The sequence below is a fragment of the Phocoena sinus genome, chromosome 5 (genome assembly GCF_008692025.1).
Source record: "Phocoena sinus isolate mPhoSin1 chromosome 5, mPhoSin1.pri, whole genome shotgun sequence".
Classification (NCBI taxonomy): Eukaryota; Metazoa; Chordata; class Mammalia; order Artiodactyla; family Phocoenidae; genus Phocoena; species Phocoena sinus.
The window spans coordinates 119,552,378-119,568,296 of record NC_045767.1 but is presented as its reverse complement, the minus strand read 5'-3'; the positions used below and the strand labels follow the sequence as shown (position 1 = coordinate 119,568,296).

The following is a 15,919-nucleotide window of genomic DNA, read 5'->3' as shown; positions in this document are numbered from 1 at the left end:
TCTACCTAAAAATATTCAAATTTTACATGAAATTGAAATTCTATAAAAACTCAAATATCAAAATAATACAATTAAGCTGGATTTTAGGCAGCTACAAGAAGAGCGTAAGATCTTTGAGTAATATCATGGTACAGCCAGAAAACTAATGGGCTATAAGTCAGAAAGCTCTGTGACAATACTTTACATTGCTATGAAAGAAAATTAGAATTGAAGAGATATTTGATAGGTCACAGAAAAGCTATACATACTCTAGAACCTGAACACAGGGACAGACACTTACAGTATACTTAACTAATGACCAATTGTTTCTTTCAAAAGTAGTGCAACAACTATGGCATATCTCAAATAAAATTACAATGTAATAAAATAAAGCTAAAGGCTTAATTAAAAATTACTAACTACATCAATGCTGGATTTTCATTAAAAGCAAAAACTTAATTCTCAGTACTTACAGGTCCCATAATTGTGGCTTGCCAATGAAACACTAGAAAAAGAAAACACTCTTGTTATTATCTAAAAATACACAAGCTTTTTTGAAACTAACCATAAAAATCAACTTGAAAATTACTTACTATCATCCCCAACTGGACCTGCAGAACATTGTGCTGGAGGGTCACGGGCCAAATCACTAAGTTCCTACACCAAGACAGAAAATGCTGGATCATGTAACCATAATAGAAAACACAAGCAAGTAAAGACAGTCATCTGCTTCCAGTTATTTTTACACCATTCTTTAAGGGACATATAATCACAACTTACATCAACAATACATTCTATTGGAAAGAAAACATAAGTAACCCTAGTCCAGTTTCTGGGACACACTAGGCACAGTTATTTTATGGACACATACCAAGACAATCATCTTGGCCAGGGGTTCATAAAAGCACACACACACATCGCTATGAAGTTTTACTGCAGGCATACACCTCATTTTCCCATGCTTCACAGATACGCGGTGGGGGGGGGGTGTTTTGTTAAAACAAATGGAAGGTCTGCGGCTACCTGTGCCATCTTCCTAACAGCACCTGCTCACTTTGTGTCTTTGTATCCTATTTTGATAATTTCTGTAATATTTCAAACCCTCTACCAGTAAAGAAAGATTACAACTTGCTGAAGATCCAGACGATGTTTTTTAGTAATAAAGTATTTTTAAATTAAGGTACATTTTAAAAGACATAATGTTATTGCACACTTAATAGACTACAGTAGTGTAAACGTTAACTTTTATACGCACTGGGGAAAAAAATGTGACTTGCTTTATTTTGATATTTGCTTTATTTGGGTGGTCTGTAACCAAACCCTCAATATCTTTGAGGTGTGCCTGTACATGAACAAAAGCTGTCCTCTTACAAAATGAAAAAGTTGTTATCAGACACTTTCCTAGGTTAAGAACTTAGGGCAGTTATCAACATTCATGTTATTTGCTAAGCTTTCAGACCATCTCAGAGGCTCTGTCTTAAATACTGTCTGCTGTCTTAAATACTCTTTTTCTGAACCACACTACCCAGTGACCACATTTTCTCCTTAAAAAATCTCTCATGGGGCTAGGTAAGTACCCCTTTTGGTTTGATCTCCTTATCCCTCAATTCAACCTTATCTTTTACTCAACATTGAGTATATCTCTGGAAAAACCTTCCTCTCCAGGTAGAAAAGCACTGTGCTTTTTTTGCTAAGAAGTAAAACAAGCAGTATCCACAATTCCATTTGACCTTATATTTCTAACGTAAGTGTAATTTAGCCCTTCCATGACTTGTGCATAAACCATATGGATAATCTAGTAAGAAAACAGAGTTGCTTCTTTACAAGTTTAAAAAAATTAATGATACAGCTTTATCTCTATATACCTATATATAAATTCCTACAGTACAGGGATTTATAGACCTTTGAGATAATAATGGACTTCTAAGAAAAAGGCAGGGAATACACTGCAGGAAGACAGATCAAATATTTGCCTTTACTATGGGCAAAATAATGCACTTCAGAAAACAGCCAATTGTTCAGGAATATCAGTCTAGATTCACTCCATTAAAAAAAAAGGTCAATGCAGAAGAACTGTTCTTGAGGGGTAATCATTTTGCAATATACATATATCAAATTATTATGTTGCACATCTATTACGTTATATCTCAAAAACAAAACTGGGACAAAGGAGTGCCTTGATTATACACTTTGCCAATTTGCTTCTGAATCTCAAACTATGACTGCTTATAAGGTTATCAAGGCAGCCAGGGAATCCCAGGAGTCACAATCTTAAGATGACTGGAAGATCAGATCAGACTTTTATGCTTGCCCATGTAAATATACCTCATTTGTTCAACGTATTTAAAGAAAGGGGGAAAACTCATTCCAGACACTTAGATTCTGATCAGTACTAATTACAGAAGCTCTTATCCCAGAGTTAAGCAACTAGTTAAAAGAAACTGAAACTATGTACAGCTTTAGCTTAGAACTGAATCATAGTTTTTTGAGTAAAAAAAATATACTGGCAGCTTGAACTAATCAACTATCCAAATGACTTTTTCATAGGCCAGATCAACTCTCATAAAGCATTTATTTGCATTCCATGATCAGCCACTTTATTATAATGGCAAGCTACTTCAATACCATCTCAAGGTATATACTTTATTGCAGATAAGGATTGAGCATAGTCTAACTGATATGAAGAGAACTTTTTTCCATGTTCCAAAACTTATTTAACAAGTTCTGTTGTTTAAATGATCCACCAAAAAAAGATAAACCAGAAGCTAACTTATGCAGACTAACCTCCTCTGCCGGAACATAAGGGTCCAAAGAAGTCTATTTTAAGATTAAAAACTTACCTGTTCCAAACCACCCTCTCCCCTTTCCTACACAACAATAAAGATGTGAATTTTCAAAAATGCTACTAAAACCAAACACAAACTTGCGCATACAATTCAAATGCTCAAATATAGCATCATGAAATGAGGACAATGAATATGTACCTCCCTCAATATGGATTATCAAGTCTGGAGTCTCACTTTTAATCCAATTTAGACCCACTATTTCCTAGGCTTATTTCCACATCTCTAAAACACAATAGAAATGCCTGTTGTTACAAAACTTTTGAAAGAATGAATAAGATAAAGTACTTCAGCACACTATCTGGCATATAATGTATGAGGTGCTCAGCACCCACCTTGAAGGCAAGATTTCCTAGACAGGCACTCAAATCACTTGTTTACTAAACAAAAGCAAAACTGCTTTATAAATAGGCTACTTATTATAGCCTTAGCTTATTTAAATCTTTTGCCTATGTGATGAATTTTTATGCTTAGTTGTCTATAACATACTCTTCTAACAATTATATGGCTCATGCTATGATATACGTTAATAATACAAGGTCAGCAATTCGAGGGCTATTTGTGGATAGGCTTTTAAAGAAACCATGTTATTATGTGGTTGTATGAAATTACCAATACTTCACCATTTCTGAACTGCAATTTCATGTGGTTCTACCTAAAACTGTCAGGTAAGCATGTGAACTCAAATATTACTAAAATGAGTTTCTTACACGGATCTACCCCAAATTTATGTACTTTTCTGTACTTACACACTTTTACATATGTTAATAAGAAAAATATCTAGCATTTTAAATTAAAAAGTAATTTAATGATGGGTGGTCTAACAAAATGCCCAAGTGATGCTGAAACAACTTCATAAACTCCAGGAATCTATAAAGCTGACCTAGAATATATCAACATCCTACTTTGAAGTTGCACGTTTTATGAAAAATCTAAGAAAACATTTTTTAACGAGTCTTCCTGCACATGGACATCTCTGAATCACTCAGCCTCTATATGCTGACATTTTCACTCCTTTAGAGTGAATGTACGACTTCAGAGAGCACTGAGTTTAATTAAGCTCTTCACTCCCATAACTTCAGGCTCTTATTCCCCTCAGATAATTTCTAAATGCCTTATTTTCCAAGTTCTCTGTGACTAAGAAACCTCTTAAGTAATACTCAAAGATCTAATATTCGGCCAAGTATGTACCAAAATCGACCTTAAATTCAACATAAAAAAATGACCTAAAGTAATTTTAAGAATCAAAATATCTTTTAAATCATATACCAGCACTTACCTCAAAGATGCCAACTAATTCTCATGACATTATTATGTCCATAGCAGAAGCAAGTAAGATATAAAAATATCTTAGCAGTGAAAATATATGAGAAAAAGCATAATAAGTCATCTCAGATGCTCTTCCATGCACCACTGTCTACTCAAACCCTCTTCTACTTTCCTGGAAATGCTTTTCTCATACTCCACAGGTATGACTATAGTGTTGGGGTGACTGTCAGCCACCATTAACCAACTACTCAGAAAGGGTAATCAGAGAATTTTGTTCCATCTATCCCTACCCAAGATTTTCAAATTGAAGCTGGAAAGGACACTTTTTCCTTCTCTAATCAGGAGCTGTAAGGATGTGACCCAGAGCTACTAGCAGGCATATGCCCTGAAATTACATGGTGAGTCCAAAGAAAAAGAGGCCACATTGGGCAGCAGAGATAAAGAACTAACCTGGCATACAGACACACAATTTCAGTTCCTGAGGTTGTAGCTTGCTCTAATTCCTACAGTTACTGCTTTGATTGTTAACCACCCCAGTTTTCTTCAAGGGGCGGGGGCAGCAAACACAGAGTAAGGAGAGATCCACTCTAAGCAGAGTGCTACCTGGGCCCCATTACCAATTATACACATTTTAATCCACGAAATGTGTTGCTTTAATCGTGCTGTAAAACATGTAAGAAATATAAATGAAGCAAAGTCTCAAAAGGAAACTAGAGGAAGCAGGGAGAAATCATGTGGCTTACCTAGTAAAAAGTTAAACTTTCAATAATAGGAACTAAAGATTAACTTAAATCCATTTCTAAAATAAAAAGTGTAATATCAGCTCAAGTTTCACCCAACAAAGCATTTATTCATTTATATGAAGACTACCTTTTTTGGTGTCAAGCATGTTAGGTCTGAAAATACCAAGATAGAAAACATAGAACATGAATGCCTCCCCCAATAGACTGAGCTAAAAAAAAGCACAGACATAATACAAAACCAAAAAATTATATTTCAAACAATCTGAGTGCTTAAAGTAAAGGCATTCAACTGCTTTGTGAATCCTGAAAAGGTTATCACTAACCTTGCCTGGGTTTAAAACAGTGACATTTGAACTGGATCTTGATGGAAGGATAAGCATTCAAGGTAGAGAAACTAATTCAAAACCAGGGGTGTGAAAGAAAACAGGCTGTAAAAACTTGCTTGTAGTTTGGTATACCAGAGACACAACAGGGTACTGGTAAGGGAGTAGCAGATGTGGCTAGAAAGGTTAGTCAGGGCTGGATCTTTTGAGAGTCTTGAATATTATGGCAAAGACTATTCCACAGCCAATGGGAAGTCACTGATTTTTAAGCAGGAATAGTTTTTAAGTACGAGTAAGACAAATGAGATTTGGATTTTTTGATGTACTAGCAGTAGTACATTAGGAGTGACTGACTTTTTAAATTATTAATCCTAAAAGCAGTCATGTATCTGTGTACCTAGCTTGACATTACATTTTTACTATACCTCCTTCAGATTTTAAGTTTTGCAGATATAACAGAAGCTCTCTTATGTACTCCCCAGATGCCCTTCCCTTGCCCTGACAGGTTAAGACTATCCTAAATTTGGTTTCTGCCATTTCTCCACCTTTTCATTCACTACTACACATGTATATAGCATTGTTTGTGACAAGGTCAAGGACTTCTAAGAACCTGATGAACTACTGACCCTCTATCCCTCAAATACACATGCCCACACAAAATTTTACTTAATTTATGGGATGTCAAAGACCCTCCTCACCCTCCAAATTGTAGGAATACCTACTACAAAGGATGTATGAGTAGATAACTACATTAGGAAACGATAGCAGTAATTCAGGTGAGAGAAGAACATAAACTAAGCCACTGGGGATGAAAAATATCTTAAAACACTGATCACTTTACCCTTACAACCACCTTATGGAAAAAGGTCTCATCTCCATTTTACATTAGTGCCGCACCCCCCCCTCCCCCCACCTTAAGAGGGGAAAGGAAAGACTGAGTTCAGATACAGACATACTGCGCTTCAGGATGGGTAGGAAAGCAAAGTAGTGTATCTACTAGATAACCTGAAAAATAGGTCCAGGGATACATTTAAGGCTGCTTTCTCAAGAGTGTCCTTGCATCAAAGATGTGTTTAAGTTAAAGAATTTGATATGGTACTTGGCAAACTGGAGGAAAAAAATTTCAATCACACCAACCCAACTCTTCATCAAGACTACTGAAATAAAATAGTTGGCAGGGGAGTTTGGCACACACTAGCTAAATGCTCCACTCACCTTGAAAGGACACTGGATCAAGGACAGGGTACGATGCTAAAAACTGTACTCTCCGTGAAAAAAAAAACCCACCAAAGTTAGACACTTCTCTGCCATGGTGTACTCTTTTGGGGAAATAGTTTCCTTTCGGGATCATCTTTCTCTGAATTGCTTCTCCTGAAACCTCCTGAACACCTGGCTAGAGTGAGAATCCAGGCCTTCTCCCACTGGGAAATACGTTTCTCCCTTCCCTTTAAAAGCCTAAATAGACCGATAGGAAAAGGAGTCAATCAAATTTCTCTTACAGGCAACCAACAGGTATAGCTTAAGCCAGTGAGTGTTCTCATCTGGAGGTACATGATTAAACATTAATGAGTCTGACCATTCATTATGTGGGACTCAAAACAGAAAGCCTACAGTTTGTTTTGAGGAAGATCTTTGCTTCTATCACCATGGGACACAGTATCTTTGACAACTGACTGCTGGAGATAAAACATGAAAAGGCTGAGAGACACTGGCCAAGAACAGAAGTCTAAACATACTGCTAAATATTTGGTTTTTGTTTCTCTAGTCTCTCTACACCTTCCTCACTCGATATGAAATGACCAACCACAGACTACAAAGAACAGGAAACCAAGGTATTGAACAGATTAGAGGCTCTGAGAGATGTCAGGGAAGTATAAGAAATGGCCACTGCCTCCAAAAGGCTTATAAACTGGAAATACAAGAACTATTTATGAATAACTATAAAGCAGCCATAAGAGTAGATGAGCCCCTAGTAAGATTTAAGACCTCCGGTAACTATTATTTACACATTCTGCTAAACATTCTTTCAATGACAACTATTACTTATACATTAGATCAACATAACCAAAGTCAGCATTTATGAAAACAAAATTTGTTTAATCAATTCTGCTACTGAAGTGTAACTCCCGGTATAACCTTTTCTAGTTTGTCCAGTTCCATCACTCTCCCAAGGGCTGGCCAAAATTTAACCCAGATGACTACTGTGGTAAGGTCAAGTACAGTAGTTAATTACGATATTAAGTACAATAATTACCACAATGTTCCACGATCATGTTATCCCAATCTCTGCCATCCATCTTGCATCATCACACAGTCATAATAATAGCAGTACGGATACATTTCCTATCATCACTTTTGGGAAAACTTGAAGTCCATCCCATTACTGCAAGTTAATTTCTTGTATTTTATTCAAGGGTCCATTTCTTTCAAAACTTTTACTTGACTTCAAGATTTGTATAAGCATGGGAATCAACACTATGAAGACAGCCCTTGGGACTTCCCTGGTGGCACAGTGGTTAAGAATCTGCCTGCAATGCAGGGGACATGGGTTTGATCCCTGGTCCGGCAATATCCCACATGCCGCAGAGCAACTGAGTCCACGTGCCACAACTACTGAAGCCCACGTGCCCTAGAGCCCCTGCTCGACAACAAGAGAAGCCACCGCAAGAAGTCCACGCACTGCAACGAAGAGTAGCCCCCGCTCCCTGCAACTAGAGAAAGCCCGCGCACAGCAACTAAGACCCAATACAGCGCCCCCACCCCCACCCCCCCAAAAAGGACAGCCCTTGCCTCTTAAACCTATACTGAGCAACATAAAATACTACCTTGGGAGCTGGATGAGATGAGGGCATGAGGTAGGAAGGAGAGTTAAGTGCCTTTAAGAAATTCTGAAATAAGAATCACCCTCAAAGAACCTTTACGACCTAGCAATATAAAGGTATATATCTTGACCAATGATAGAGGTCAAAATGCAATAGTAATTACCCAATGAGGCAGACAATAATTGCTCTAGTTCTTATAAAGATCAAGTAAACAAAAAGTTTTTAAACTTCAATGTTGTGAAATTTATTTTACATACCGCAGGTGGATACAAACAGCAAGGAAGGAAACAAGTATCTCAGAAATGCATGGTTACCGGAAGTCATTTCAAAAGAAGGAAGCTTGGCAAAAAGATTTTGGGATCTGAACAATTTCATATGTGGACGTAAGAATGGGAAGGAATAGTCCCCTTAAAAATCATTTTAGTTTGGAATTTGTGATTTCTTCTAAGAAATTCTGAAAGTTTCTTTTACATTAAAGATTAAGACGTTAAGTGCTGCATACCATGTCTCATTACATCACTAACGAGAAATTAACTTCCTGTTTAGCTGTAATTATGAGACAAGTATGCCTGTTCATTCAGACAAGGTACAAAGAATAGCCTGAATGAATAATACTGTAATTTTCTTTCTTTAGATCACCATTAAAAATAAGTCACTTCAGATTACTCAAAGCTGTTCTTTTGTAAGCAGTATCTCTAAATGGGCAAAGACACAGAGCCAAATTTAGTTCCTAAGCTTTGATCCATGAAAGCAAATAAGGCATTTTATAGATATGAAAAACAAAAACTAACAGCAGTCCAGTGGCTGAAAACATTCAATTATACATTAGCCAGGAAACTGTAACAAGGCTAGGATTAATATGAGGTATTCCATCCTGAAAATGAACAAGTAACCAAGAAGTAGTGAATCACAACTAAGACCCAAAAGGTTAAATACAACAAATTTAGCTAAGAAAAGCTGGCTGAAAGTCTCTGAATGATACAACATTATGTTCAAAGTATAGTTGGAGATAAAAATCCGATGTTTGGGCAAAGTATAAAATACTCATTTGAACTTTTCCCCTCCCCACGTAACAGGACCGAGGGTACCATTTTGAGACTAAATCTCATCTAACAACATAGACTGACAAATGATATACTCACTAAACATACCCATTTTTCATTACACTATACAATTTTGAAATAAGATCATTGTTATGGTAGCAAAACTAGCTCAAGAGCACAAAATTTCCAGTGAAATAAAAATCATTTAATTTTGTTAACACTAATTTGTCTTGGAAAGGGAATTAGTTATGAAAAACACACTAAACAGTGAAATATATATATATAACTATATATATAAAATATCGTACAGGAAAGGCATTTAAATAAACCTATCTTTAATAATGGGTGAATCTGACATTGGAATAACGATTCCCCTTATTTTAAATAAATGCTTCCCTTACTTGATTTATAATTTTGAAAAGCTGTACAGAGTGACAAATACCAATTTATGTGTTTACACGCTCGTTTCCTTCACTCAAAGAAGACATCCTCATGGGTAGTAACAGGCTTCCCTGTATTTTGTCCCCTGAGACTAGACTACTGTGCCGAACAGTAAGACCTCAATAAGTATTGATTAAATGATTATCCCTTATGTCTGAGGTTCTTAACCAGAGGGAGGCTTCAGAATCACCTAGGGGACATTTCAAAATTATGCCTGTTCCCAGAGAAATGGTTCAGTAAGTCTGGCAAGACCTCATGTACCTATATTCTTTAAAAAGCTGTTGAACATTCTGATATATAAATGTAACCCATGTCAAAACCCACATACACCAAAATCTAGTAGAATGCAAAAGCTAATCTAGGATTTGAGAATTCAATCTGAAACATTTTAATCTCAATACTAGGAATTTGGTGTCTTCTTTAATAAACGGATTATAGTGATATGCTTTGGAAAATCCTCAAGAATTGACTGTTATCTTAGATAACAAAGGACACCTGAACGCACGAGTTAACATGCAATATGATAGAGATATCCAGTGATAGTTTTTCCCCAGTGTTAGAAAGAGTATTCAACTTTCCACTTGTATGATAACTACTAGAATTAACATTGACGGTGATCATGATGAAACCAAAGCATAGTGTCAACATCACCCTCATTCAAATAAAAAACTGAGGTCATTACATGATCAGCATTTCTCAGTCAACAAACGCCCTACAAACTAAGTTAGCTGGCTAAAGACAAGCCTTGAGACATGATGCATACAGCCTATAGGCTTACTGGAAAGAAGTTTATGATGCCCCTAGTGATTAGTCAGCACATAGTAGTTCCCTTAGTCCTTGAAGATACTAACCGAAAAGAAATTCACTACTTTCAAAACTTATGTCAGCTAAAATCTAAACTCACAAATAAGCTATAACCTAAGAATAAAGTTCAATCCCAATTATTTAAATGTGAAGTGGGAGGAGAGAGCTTATTTCAGGAAGCAAGATTAAATTTAGGAATTGAAATTGTTCAAAATAGCAGAGAGCATGGAGTTTAAGAGCTCTTGAGGTAGACTATCGGATTTGAATCTCAGTCTCTTACCAGCCATCTGACCATAGACAAGTAACTCACTCTATACCTGTTTCCTCACGTATAAAATGGAATGGTAAGAGCATCCATCTCATATGGTTGTTGTGAGAATTAAATAAGTAGATACTCATAAAGGGCTTAGAAACAGTGTTCAATACAGAGCAGATGCTAAGTCTAGCTGTTAGGAGAATGATGCATACAAAAGAAAACTTTTAAAATACCAAAACCCTAAAAAGATGACATGACAATGTAGTGGTTAAGAGCACACACTGCAGAGCCCAAATTGCCTAGGTCCTAATCCCAACTCTGCCATGATATGAGGACGCTTTTTTTTTTTTAAACCTATCTGTGCCTTAGATTTCTAATTTTAGAATGGAGATATTAATTATACCTACTTCCTTGGGGTGTCATAAGAGTTAATTCAAGTGCTTCAAACAGTTCTGACACACTGCAAACACTCAAAGCATGAGCTATTCTTTCAGGCTTGGTTCACATTACATTTTATGTAAAGTTCTCTTTAAACTTCCCCAAAATACATGCACTGTGGTCATTCTGTTTGATGAGAATAGTAAAACTGCCTCTGGCTCCCAAACACCACCAACCAACTAGGGAGTTCACATATTTTATTCTTGTTGACAGCCTTATAAGACCACAGCTTGTCCCAATAAAGAATACAAGGGGGGAAAAAAAAAAGAATAGGGCTGTTTGATAAGGCTGCTCGGTCTAATAAATATTCAAAAAAACTACAACATAAGCTTTAGAAAGAAAACAAATTTAAAAGCTTAATCAAATGAACTGCTATTGATTAAAAATATTCCAACAATAAGCATTCCAATAAAATGATCAGTGAGGAATAGATATATCTTAACATTCAGAATCTGGGGGGATGCAGACAAGAATAAATTAAAAATAAAAGAGAGGTGCTTAAAATAAAGAGCATCTCCCATCAGAGTTGTCCACTTGCTAAAACTGTTTGAATCTGGGACTTTTTTTTTAAAAAAGTTTGACCATATGATTCTGACAGTGACAGCTGAAGACCAAACCACATGCACAACAAAACTTTTCTACAGGTTGAATCAAAAATGTCCCACATCAACACTGTTTTTTTCCAGTTTGGAAAGTGTTATGTCAAGTTTCTGTATTACACAGATCTTCAAAGTATTTACAAAAGGAGACAATCTGGTATTGATGAAGAGTACTAGAGTCCAAGAGTTCTTTAATAAAAGCTCTTGAAAATTAAAGTTGCAGTAATAAATCGAGTGCCTTGTGCTAGGGGCCTGTTTAAAGCCACACATTAACTTATTTAATCCTTAAGAAAAATCTTGGACTCTAAAATTTGTTTTGCTCACTGCTGCAACCCTAGTGTCTAGAATAGTGCCTGGTACACACGAAACACTCAATTATTTATAGCTCATACACAACAAATATTCATTTTATAGAGGCACACAGGTAAATCTGCCCAGCCCTAGAACTCTAACTGGAGCATTTCTGCTCCGAAGTTCACACTCCTAACCATTATACTGCCTCTCTAGAGCTTTTAAATCATTAAAGTGGTGTCACAGCAGCTGGGTATCACCTGTAAAAGAAAAAAAATCAATGAGACCTTCCTTTAAAGTGTTCTGTTCCACGTGCATAAAAATCTATGGATTTGAAATTATTCCACATCTTAGTGGCCCGAATTAATTCCTATAGATAAAAGGTTTTGATTTGTACTGAATACTATGTTCAACTATATTGCAAAATATAAATAACTATGCTTCTCCAGTGTGTTGCTGGCCTTCAAAGTGGTCACAGAAAGAGATGTTTAATAATCCTTTGTACTTTAAGTCTTAACTCCTAAACTCCTTTTTCCATGGTCTCAAAAATACAAAGACTGAAGTTTGTATTTCACACAAGCCCCCAGAGACAATGCAGTGATGGCCTAAATCAAAATTTACCATTTCAACATCAATACTTTGAATCTAAACTTTCATCATTCGTAAGATACCAGTTTTGCCAAATACGTTCCAAAGTCACACGTTAAATAAATGTAAAATTAAGCAGCATCAGGTCTATTTTTAGTAAAGCCAAGTCCTTGCCATTCCGTCCATGTAAACTGTTTAAAAAGCAACCTATCAAAACCAAAGTTTGTAATCCACAACCTCCTCTATTTCCTAGTTTTAGTAAGGCTGAATTTATTCCATGGCACTTTTTTCAAGTTAGCTGTAAATACTCCACCCTCCTTGATTGTGCAAGAACCAAACACATCACACACAAGTTACAAAAAAGGGAAATACAGTCTGAGAGTCTAAGTCTTGAGCAGGAGATCTTAGGGCAGTGTACAACCTGATGTAAAAGTTAACATTTAACAAAGAATATTATTTCATATTATTACGAAAGGAGATGCCGGAAAGAGCCTGAACCACTTAAAGCAGCCGCCATCTTAAAATGCGGGATAGAAGTTAGAGCAAGAAAATGAGACTAAACCACCGGAGGTGGAGGTTCCGCTCACCCACCGAGCCTCGAAAAACCCTATTTTTTCCAACATGGATCCACAGTGTACCATCAAACCTCGTCTTAAATAGCTTAACAATTTCCCCGGAGGCTGCTATGAAACGGACTGAGGCAGACATAGGTACACCTACCCTCCTCTCGCGGCCACCACACTCTCCCCCCCTCCCCCGCCAAAGCAAAACGGAGCTTCCAGAAGGGCTTTCCATCAGTTCCCGGCGCGCCTCTGATGAACAGTTTCGGGTGAAAAGCCGCAACTACAAAACACAGAAAGCGGCAGCACTGTGTCAGCCCACCTCCTCCCAGCCCCACTTACTCCTGTGCAAGCTGCCCAGAGTCGAGCAGTTTCTGGCCAGGCCCATTCACTACTCTTCAGCTGGTGAGACTTCTACCCCGACCCCTTAATCATGTTCGGGACCCGCCGCATTTCTTAGGTCTTCTCTCCTCTGAGATTCCCCCGTCTATTCTTCCAGAAGGCCCGGAGCCTTGATCTTACAACTAAAATAAGTTTCCAAGCCCCGAGAATAGGAAGCGCCGTGACATTTACGGGAGCGTCTCCCGGCATTTCCGAAGAGGGACTAAACTCTTCTTCTCGAAGAATCGAGGCGCCTGCAATCACCACTCTCCCTCATCGCTAATTTGCACCGATTCCATTGAAACACGCTCAAGATAACAACACCTCACTCGCCGCAAGTGCTCTGAGTTTTCCCCCTCGCTTCTTCTTAAAGTACAGCCGCGTTCCCCATCCCCCAATGGACGAAGTGACCCAAGGAAGAGTCTTTCCGAAATTATACCCCCCCCCCCAATGCCAAGGCTCTCCCTCCCGGCTGGGCCTTCCTTTCCTCTCACGCCCCCATTCCCTCCGCCCCATGGGTTACCTTATTAATCCGTTTCAGCGCCATAGTCTGTGCTTTTCGTCTGGCTCCTCACTATCTCGGTGTGTGTTCAAAGTTCCGGCCAAAACTCTTGATTATCCCGGCGGCTGTGAAGGATTGTCTCTTGGTCTCACACCGGCTCTGCCAGACACAGGCGCCTTTTGCAAAAACGGAGCAGATCAGCACTCGCACAGGCCCCGCAGAGACCCTGACGAGTCCAAGTCCCTCAAAAACGGTCGCGATCCGGGGTGGGTGGGGCGGCAGAGCCACCGACAGCCTCTATGCCGAGCTTCGGCCCGAAGAGGGGGCGAGGGTGCCGGGAAGAGCGGAGGGGTGGCTCCAACTGTGACTTCCCGGCCTCTCAAAAGGAAGAGACCCGGGTGGGAAAGGAAGAGGCGTAGGAGAAAGGGGTGGGTGCGGGGCAGGGTCCGGGGCCCAGCAGAGGAGGAGCCGGGGCCTAGTCGGCGCTACGCCGGCGTCACTAGGGCAAAGAAAGGCAAGGGGGGAGGGGAGAACAGGAGACTCCGGACTGACGCCCGGCTTCTTTCGGCCGCTGCTCAAAAGTGCGGCCGGGGAGGGGAAGGAAATAAATCAGAGGCTGGATGTGTACCGCTGTCCCCTCAGCTAGAGCTATGCTGTGTCGCCCCTGACGCCACCATACACTCCGCCTTCCAGCGCGCTCCCGCGCGCTCCCGCCCGCCCAGCCACCGCCACCACGCGCCCGAGCTGCCCCTGAGGCTCCGGCTTAGGTGCGAGGACGCGCCCATTCCCCCTCCCCCTTAAACGGGAGAGGCCCCGGCGTCCCCAGCCTTCCCACCCTACCCCACCCAACAGGCTGGTCACTCAAGCCACCGAGGGCCTGTATTTCCCTCCTTACCCGGCCGGCCACTGGGCCGGCCTCCCTTCCTTTCCCCTAGCCGTCCACACCCACGCGTACAGAGGGGCCGGGGCCTCCCTCAAGCTGCGGCCTCGGCCTCCTCCCCGCGCGGCAGCTGGTGCCTCCCCGGCCCTACGGGGCTCACGCGCACGACACAGCCACAAGATGTCCGCTCTGACGGAACTACTGCCAGCTGCCACGCTCCGCCCCTCCCCCCTCCTCCTGCCTCTTCACCGCCGCGTATCAGTCCGCCAACGCCGCCGTCGCGAGCGCGGCGCGAATCTAAGGGCGAAAGAGGACGGCTTGCTCCCCAGGTCCTGGGCCGAGCGTATCTGTGCCAACCCCCTTCTCCTTCTTTTCGGAACAGCACCTTCTTACTAAACAGATCGGAGGTTGGACTGGGAGGGCGGGGGCCGGAGGCAGGTCATGGGCTGGGGGGAAGGGTAGACGAGCGGCGGAAACCCTTAGACTCAGAGAAGCATCGAGAACCGGAAGGAGACCATGGGAGGAAGGTAATGGAAGCGGCAGCTGCGCGGTCGAGCCCCATACCCCTCCCGACAGCGTCCCCCAATTTCCTCACTTGGTATTGAGGAGGCGAATCTCGCGAGAATCTCGTGGCTGGCTAACAGGAGCTGTAGCGCTGCAATGACTTAAGGGCAGTTTTGTGCCCTCTTCCTGATAGGGGCCCGCCCCCAAATCCACAAATTCTCGCGAGATGCAATGGGGCACCGGATCGACCTGGGGCGGGCCGTGGCCGGGAAGCACCGCCCCTGAATGCTTATATTGGTGGGAGGGAGAGGAAATAGAGTTTCCCGCACTGGTAAGAGCGCGAGCCGACACCTCCCTCTGTCAGGCGCTCAGTCAGTAATGTGCTGTGGGAGGTACTATGGGTTAATTACCGGATACCTTTAGTCTACGTTGACTCGGGCTTTTGAAGTTTCCGGTGCAGCAGGTGAGCGATATTGGCTCGCCTGCCGGCCTGGGCTGGTTAACCTATGGGAGGAGTCGCCCCTCAAAATGGGAACAGTTATTTCAAATAGAACCGGGCAGGCAGCTGATCAGCGCTCCCACGTGCGGAATCCTAGTGCTATTCTGACCCTAGGGCCTAGAGGGTCAGCCCTGAGAAGAGAGTGTCCATTGAC

At 40.6% G+C, this 15,919-nt stretch overlaps 1 protein-coding gene across 6 annotated transcripts in view; it reads right to left on the bottom strand.

The window, feature by feature from the left end:
* The window catches only part of UBE2D3 (ubiquitin conjugating enzyme E2 D3), a 28,813-nt gene extending 13,332 nt beyond the window's left edge, over positions 1 to 15,481 (bottom strand). Inside the window, exons 1-4 of one of the 6 annotated variants that reach the window (XM_032632457.1) lie at positions 15,358 to 15,481; positions 13,904 to 14,058; positions 573 to 636; positions 453 to 484 (exon numbers count right to left, since the gene is read on the bottom strand). In XM_032632457.1, coding sequence (XP_032488348.1) covers positions 453 to 484; positions 573 to 636; positions 13,904 to 13,927 — 120 coding nt within the window. In that variant the 5' untranslated portion in view covers positions 13,928 to 14,058; positions 15,358 to 15,481. Of the gene's footprint in view, positions 1 to 452; positions 485 to 572; positions 637 to 13,903; positions 14,454 to 14,837; positions 15,323 to 15,357 lie in introns of those variants that run through there. The other 5 variants (XM_032632460.1, XM_032632461.1, XM_032632462.1 and 2 more) reach the window with 5 other exon arrangements.
* Between the last annotated feature and the right edge of the window lie 438 nt (positions 15,482 to 15,919).